The sequence below is a fragment of the Sinocyclocheilus anshuiensis genome, unplaced genomic scaffold (assembly GCF_001515605.1).
Source record: "Sinocyclocheilus anshuiensis isolate Anshui unplaced genomic scaffold, SAMN03320099.WGS_v1.1 scaffold1082, whole genome shotgun sequence".
In the NCBI taxonomy this organism is placed as follows: Eukaryota; Metazoa; Chordata; class Actinopteri; order Cypriniformes; family Cyprinidae; genus Sinocyclocheilus; species Sinocyclocheilus anshuiensis.
In genome coordinates, this window is record NW_015542379.1 from 1,583,165 (window position 1) to 1,591,274 (window position 8,110).

General features: G+C 36.0%; 1 protein-coding gene across 2 annotated transcripts in view; it reads right to left on the reverse strand.

The window, feature by feature from the left end:
• The window catches only part of ppp1r37 (protein phosphatase 1, regulatory subunit 37), a 47,174-nt gene that overhangs the window by 9,405 nt on the left and 29,659 nt on the right, over positions 1–8,110 (reverse strand). For both annotated transcript variants that reach the window (XM_016491545.1, XM_016491544.1), the window contains 4 exons: positions 7,105–7,150; positions 5,771–5,871; positions 739–858; positions 512–662 (listed from right to left, as the gene is read on the reverse strand). In XM_016491545.1, coding sequence (XP_016347031.1) covers positions 512–662; positions 739–858; positions 5,771–5,871; positions 7,105–7,150 — 418 coding nt within the window. The remainder of the gene's footprint in view (positions 1–511; positions 663–738; positions 859–5,770; positions 5,872–7,104; positions 7,151–8,110) is intronic.

The following is an 8,110-nucleotide window of genomic DNA, read 5'->3' on the forward strand; positions in this document are numbered from 1 at the left end:
AGGGGGTCTGAATACTTTCCGTACCCACTGTATATATATATATATATATATATATATATATATATATCTGTGTGTGTGTGTGTGTATATATATATATAATGTATGTGTATAAAGTGAGAGTTTTTCTGTTGAGTATCAACATTTGTATTATAAATATATTTTTATTATAAAACATACATGTATAAAGATGCTTCAGTCTAGTAAGTGTTCATTTCGAATTATTACTAACAATGTAAACAATATAAAACATTTTTACATTTAATTTATAAAAATCAGTAGATTTCACAGTAAAAAAAGACGTGAAGCTTAAGCTGAAAATGGACCTTTGTACAGTTATCATAAAAGGCCTTTTAAAGCATACACTATGAGAGAAGGCATGTAGTAGACAAACAGGTTTTTTATCATGCTGACCATTTAAAGCACTTAGAAATCGGTGTATCAAATATGATACATTAGGTTTTATAGGGTTAATGTCCACAGTGTTCCCAATCATTGTTTTTCTAGTCATTACCCAGCAGCATGAGCGGTCGTCCTGAGATGCCGGCGCTCTCCAGGTGCAGGACGGTCAGACTGCCGCTGATCCGCAGAGCTCTGGCCACGAATGGAGCCGAATGGTCCAGCAGCGGGGTGTTACGAGCATCCAGGTACTGCAAAGAGCTCATCTGGAGGCACACAGACACATGAGGAGCCAAGATGAGCAGATCGACTCTTTATTAATGAGCATAACTCAAGCCTCACCTTCCTCATCATGTGCGCGGCGGCCTGCCAGCCGCGTGTGCCGATGTGCTTGTTGCTGGAGATATTGAGATGAGTGGCGGATTCATAGTACTCTATCATATCGAACAAAGCGGACGCTCCCTGAGAGAGAAAGAAACACACTTTTTATTCTGTACAGCATTTCAGAATTAATAGCAGTCTGTTTTGTGTTTATTCTGCAGAAGGAGATTATGAAAGGGATGCAAAACACAAACACATGCAGACAAGCTGAGTTACCATGACAACAACCTGCTAACCTGCTGCATCTGTTCAGAAACTGATGAGGGGGAAAAAAATATGTATGTATGTTTTGATTTATTATGTATGATTTAACACCAAGTCAGCAGCAATGGCTATATACATGGCAAAAACAATTCAATAGCATCATTAAAACCATTCAATCATGATCCTTTCAATATAACAATTACAATAATTTATATATATATACACACTTACATATGCAGTCTAACATTTATTCAGACACCTTCACATTATTCGTTATAGTTTAGAAAATGGTAATAAAATATGACAAGAACTCAGAGTTAGGCTGTGTCAGAACAAATTCATCTTGATAATGTCAGATTACATTGATAGAAAGGTATGTAATGAATTAGATTGAATAGCTGTAAGCTGTTAAATTTAAGTATACAATCAGATAATACCAATTTAGGTCAACCAATTACCAAGCAATGCTTCATTTTCTTCGGTCTGTGGTGTAAAACGGACGTATTAGCAGTTAAAGAAAAAACACTTCAGCAAAACATGGTCAGGTCAAAGTGTCTAAATCTTTGGTCTCAAATTTTTATAAATTTTACTGGTAGTCCACTCTATGAAGAATTTTTGGGTATAATATGTCACAGTTTACTTTATTTTGCTATCCTCACTTACATAAATTAACTATAGTGTCCTGCACCCACTAGTAAAAAAAATAACTACAATTTTATCTGGTGTCTGAATAATTTTTGGTTTGACTGTATATATAAAAATACTGAAGCACAGTTTTGAACAAGGGAAGTAATTTTTACTTTCAACACCAGCTTGTACGCAGCTAACACATGCACTGAGCAGTGCTGTCATCAGAAATCACCCTTAACAGATGAAAGGATAGTGCGAGACGATCAGACATTCAAACTAATGTTTTATTGTGAATATGAGATTGATCTGAAGAATGAACGCTGCATGAGATGCAGGTAAACACATTCACTCAGTCAATCTTTCTCTCATAATACTCTTAACTACACATAATACACTGCTGTTACTACAGTAATTCAATAAGCTTTTAATGAAGCAACTCAACGTTCCTTCATTACTAATTCTAAAATGATGTTTTGGAATTAGTAACGGAGGCTTGAGCTCAGCTGTTAAACTGGCAACTTTAGATTTGAATCCGTGGCGGAAGGAAGTAGTTCTGCACAAAAGAGGGTTTTTAAAGACACTCCGTTGTCGTTTCTTATGTGTTTACACACTTGTGCTGTCAAACTGTTGCATAAATGCGATATCACACGAGTAGACATGAGATATGGCTGTATATCGGCACGCTGTAATTACCTACCGCCGAATCACAGCTGTTCCAATATACAGCCATATATATATATATATATATATATATATATATATTAAATTAATTCATTGTGATATACATGTAATAACCTTTTTTTCAAGGTAACATGTCCAGTTGTACTATACGGTATTATTTATATGAATGTGTCCCATATGATGTTGTAAGTGCTAAGATTTAGTCTGCATGTCTATACATGAGCACATGTCTATGTATATACTGTATGTGTGTCTCAAGAGAAAACATGGTTTTGTTTCCAGCATCTTTACACTAGAGATTTACACTAAGCAGCATGAGTCACACAGTGATCTCAGACAAGACGAGACAAAACATCCGAGAGAGAGAGAGAGAGAGAGAGAGGGTACGTTCCCATTACAGATTTGCAATATTTTATAAATGGCAATAAAAGACTATTGCAAAATGACGGTGTTTCCATTAACCCATGTTATGAGACTAAAACGTAACTTTTTCCTCTCGCCAGATAAGTCATAGCGACAGATGTTGGTAGGTTTACGTGTATCGCAGCCACCGCACTAGCCATGATTTTTAATCGATCGAAGATGTAAGTGTGTATTAGGGCTGCACAATTAATTGAATTTCTAATCGCAATTACAATTATGGATGCCACAATTACACAATCCGTTTCTTATGTGTTTACACACTTGTGCTGTCAAACTGTTGCATAAATGCGATATCACACGAGTAGACATGAGATATGGCTGTATATCGGCACGCTGTAATTACCTACCGCCGAATCACAGCTGTTCCAATATACAGCCCCTAGTGTGTATCTTTAGAGAAGGAGCGCGAAGAGCCGCTTCTGGGCCACTTCTGAAACCTGCCGTGTCGCGGCTGGTGTAAACACAAGCATTGACTAGAGTGCCGTGTCGGGGCCGTAATGCAGTGTAAATAAGGGGTTATTCAAGTTAATGGCAAGGAAAGCCCCTTATATTTGTGAGCGGCCACGTATGAGGTGTTTCTTGGAGGTTAAAGAATGATCATGTGACTTGTAAATGCGAAAAAAAAAAAAATTTCCATTGCAGTTTTGCAAAATGTCCTTTTTCGAATTGCCTGAAAAACCACCTCATGTGAGCGTAAAAACGTTTTTGCGATATATGGGAGTTTTTGCGAAATTTACACGTTTCCATTGCGTATTTTGAATTTGCAATTTCAATTTGCGCAATTTGAAGGGTAATGGAAACGCAGCTAGAGAGAGAGGGAGAGAGAGAGAACATCTAACGCAAGTGATGGGACAGAAAAAGAAAGAGACACACACAGTGATGATACAGTACAATCTAACAGACATAATAAGTGTTAACATTTAATTTTTTTCCAAACAATAATCAATTATAAAGTAACAATTTTCAGTATTTTTTTTAAATACAACTGTATAATCCTCTATATTCCCATTAACTTCCATAGTATGGAAAAAAAAATAGTATGGAAGTAAGTGGAGAGCAGAAACTATCTTCTTAGTTTGAATTCAAATATTTTAAAAAGCAGAACCAGAAGCTGCTTGGTTACTGACATTCCTAAAAAGATCTTCTTCTGAGTTCAACAGGTTCGGAACATCATGAGGGTCATTTTTGGGTGAACTATCCCTTTAGGAACGAAGTGTATGATTTGTGTAATTGTTTCAAATAGTTTCATCAGTATTAAAATAAACAATATTATCACATTATTATAAATAATGCTAAACATTTTGCACTATTGTTCATGGGGTATGTGCTTGTGACAGACTGGCCCACATTCTCAGCAGTGTTTAATTGATCAGATCTCTGCTGAGGTGCAGCGTATGGTGTTGCGCTCCACCCTGAACACACACACACACACACACACACACACACACACACACACACACCCTATAAATACAATGTCTGCATACAAGAGCTCTCACAGAGGAGGCGGACAGGCTCAACGTTTCTGGAGGAGCCACAAAACAAGAACAAGTACAAAGCAGTTCATAAAGAGGGTTTAAAGGTAAAGAAGAATAGGTGCAGCAGGAGTGCAACAAATACTTATAGACACAGAAAAACAACAAACATGCCGATTATGGTACTGCAGCAGGGGGACAAAAACCTGCCATGGCCAGACAAACTTCCAACAACACTTAAATGAAACTGATCTCAGACCAGCAGTTATGTGCAATAAAATAAAAATAAATTAAATAATTAAAATATATTAAAATGCAATCAATTAAAAAAAAATATTACATTAAAATAAATAAAAATAAATGAAAAACAAACAGCCATTAGCATGTGTGTATACAGTACATTTTTGTCAAAAAATAAATTAAAATAAATTACATTAAAATCAATTCAAATAATATAAATACATGAAATGAAAATAAATGAAATAAACAAATAAATAGATAGATATGTGAATAGTAATGATCAGAATATGTGTTCATAGTACATATTTTATTTTAAATGAATGAATTAATTAATTAATTTAGGGCTGCACAATTAATCGAATTTCTAATCACGATTACAATTATGGATGCCACAATTACGTAATCGTTCAAAGCCCACTTATGTTATTCTGCGTGCTTAAGATGCGTTTTTTTCTTTCTACATGCTATCTTAAAGGTTTTGCCCATTATTTTAATTTTAGTTTTAGTATAACATTATAATACCATTCATATTTTTACTTTTTTATAATTTAAAGAAGAAACTAATCCGATTTTAAATGTTGCATAAAACAATGGTATAAACATCATTCAATGCAAATTGTGATAATCGTAATTAATAATCGCAATTACAATTTCAAGGGAATAATCGACAATTATGATTTTTGTCATAATCGTGCAGCCCTAAATGAATTGATTAAAATACAATAAATAAAAATTTATAAATAAATTACAAATTACATTAAAATAAATAAAAACAAACAAATACATACATAAATAGTGACTGTTAGAATGTGTACATAGCACATCTTTTATGTCAAAAGAGCAAAAAAAAAAAACAAAAAAAAAAACACTCCCAACTCAGTTTTCCATGACACTCCCTTAAGATGTGGTGTTAAGGAGTGAGTGTGTTTGTATATATGGAAGATGCTGTGATCCACCCAACTTATGACTTATGGCAATATGATTGCATTAACTCAAACACAGTAGTCAGAGGCCAGGGGTGACCTTAAGTAACCTATTAGAAACAGACTGAATCTCCAGAGCTCCTGATATCTGTGTTTATGTTGGACAAACACAAACCGTGTCAGAACAGCACACATGTATTCACACACAGAGACCCATGTCTCAACCAGAGGGCTGACGAGCATTTTCATCGTGTAACGGCACTGATAAATGAAATCAGAGCACCGCACTCGTCACAACAGAAGCTCAGACAGTTTTAAAGATGGAAAGAGAAAGAACCAGAATGACCCTGTGGTCATAGAGCTGGACAGGAAATGAGATTGGTAAGAAACTCAATGACGTAAAGAAAGAGAAACACTCACATCCTCGTCTAAGTTTGTCTGTTCCAGATCCAGCACTTTAAACTGCACCCTCTTAAAGATCTCCTCCAGAGATTCACATGATTTATAATCCAGCTTCTCTCCTACAGAGGAAAACACAGAGACAGAGATATTAGATTCAACTTTTGCACTGATTCTTTATATCACTATGTTCAAACACAGTGATGATTTTTCTGCTACTTTCATATTTACAGTAAACTGGAATCATCTGATGGTGAGATCAGCTCGTCTATGGACACACACCCATTAACTACACAAACCAAACAAGGACACAAACCAGTCTTAACAGGTTGAACTCAACGGAGAACCTGCGTGTGAGAGTGTGTGTGTGTGTGTGTGTGTGTGTGTGTGTGTGCGAGTGTGAGTGTGTGTGTGAGTGTGTGTGTATGAGAGTGAATGAAATGGGTTCTCAATGCATTCTCATGACTTAACTGATCCTTATTCATGGATTGTGTGAAAAATAAATGTATATAATATACATACAATAAAAAAGTTTGTGGTTGGTAAGACGAAAAAAAAAAGGTATTTTTGAAAAATATTATTACAATTTAAAATAGCTGTTTTCTATGTGATTATATGTTAAAATGTTATTTATTTCTGTGATCAAAGCTGAATTTTCAGCATCATTACTCCAGTCTTCAGTGTCACATGATCCTTCAGAAATCATTGTGATAGTATTCAGCACAAACTGGGCTACAATAATATGTGAACAGCATGAATGTACATGTTTGTGTTTTAGAGAAAACAACGTTTATGTGTGGTTAGTGAAAAACTAAAAAATTTAAGTCACTGAAATAAGGCCATAAAACACATACAGAATATTTGTTCACAAGACTTTTGAGGACTGGATGTGGTAGACTAGAGTTTTTGCTACAAAATGATGTGAAAATCACCCCGTTTACTCGCTCACAGAAAACAATATATTGATTTAACATTTGTAAAACATGTTTTGTGATAGAATGCCCTTATGCGAGGGAGTGAAATATACAAATATAGAAATCTTTAGTAACATTATAAATGTCTTTACTGATCCATTTAATGCATCCTTGCTGAATTAGTATTAATCACAATTTGGAATGGAAAAAAATAGAGTTTAGGCTTTTTTTTTTTTAATGCTGGTTCGAATATTTAAAAATATTTTAAGATTAGACTTGTTTAAGCCTAACAAGGAAAAACTCACATTTCCAAGACTTTTCATTATTTGATTACATTTCTATGACTATCCCAAGACGGGAAATAAACCATTTTAAAACTCCCTGAACTTTCAATGACCGTGCAGACACTGAACATTGTGATAAGGAGATTTTTTAGCTCACCTTTGAGTTCTAGGCACTCGTTTCGCTGTGTCAGGTCTTTTAAGTCCTATGGGGAAAAAAATAAGTAGAAAGAGTTTACTATTGAGAGATGAATATTATTGGACAGGTAGGTCATTAATATAACTCTAGTTTAAAAAGTGTGTGTGCACCTACACCTACAGACACAAGAATCAATAAATACGCTGACTAATACACTGTGTGTGTGTGTGTGTGTGTGTGTTGTAACATGTCTCTGGATTACCCTACACACTGACAAACAAATGGACTAAGAGCTGAAAGCATGCCAGTATAAATGCTGAACTGATAGGTCTGAAGGCTGTGTAAACACTATGATGTCTGTGCTGTGAGACACCAGGGGGCAGCGGCCCAAAACCTGTTCTGTGGATCAGCAAAGACTTGGAAACATTCAGAAACATTTAACGCTGCCATGCAAGCAGCATCTGACCCTGAGCTTCCTAGTGTGACTTCAATGAGCCTTGTGTTTCTGCTGTTACACAAGCCATCTGCGGTCATCTTTTCTCACCAATCACAGGCAGCACTCGTACAGGGGAAGAGCGAAACTGCATTATATATATATATTAGAGCCCGACCGATATATCATTTTGCCAATATTATCGGCCGATATGAGCCTGTCGCCGATATATCGGTATCGGCGAATATGCCGCCGATATGAAAATTTTTTTTACAGAACATATAACGCAGATAAAATGCTTGAAATGGTGTAATTACTTAGTTTGTCCAGCAGAAGGCGGTTTATTGTTTGCTACTGGCGACCTTGACGAAACGATTTAAAGCTTATGTCTATGGAAAACCATTGAAACTTTGAACGGCCATATCTCCGTAATGGCGTGGCGAATCCGCACCAAATTCGGGGGATCCCTTTAGCTCGAGGAACCCTCTCGAACATGAATCGAGTGTACGTCTAGAAGCCCACTTTCGAATGAGACCACCCCCGCGTCGATAGCCCCCGGGGTTCGGGAGTTACGGGTGGTTAAATTTGCGGTCC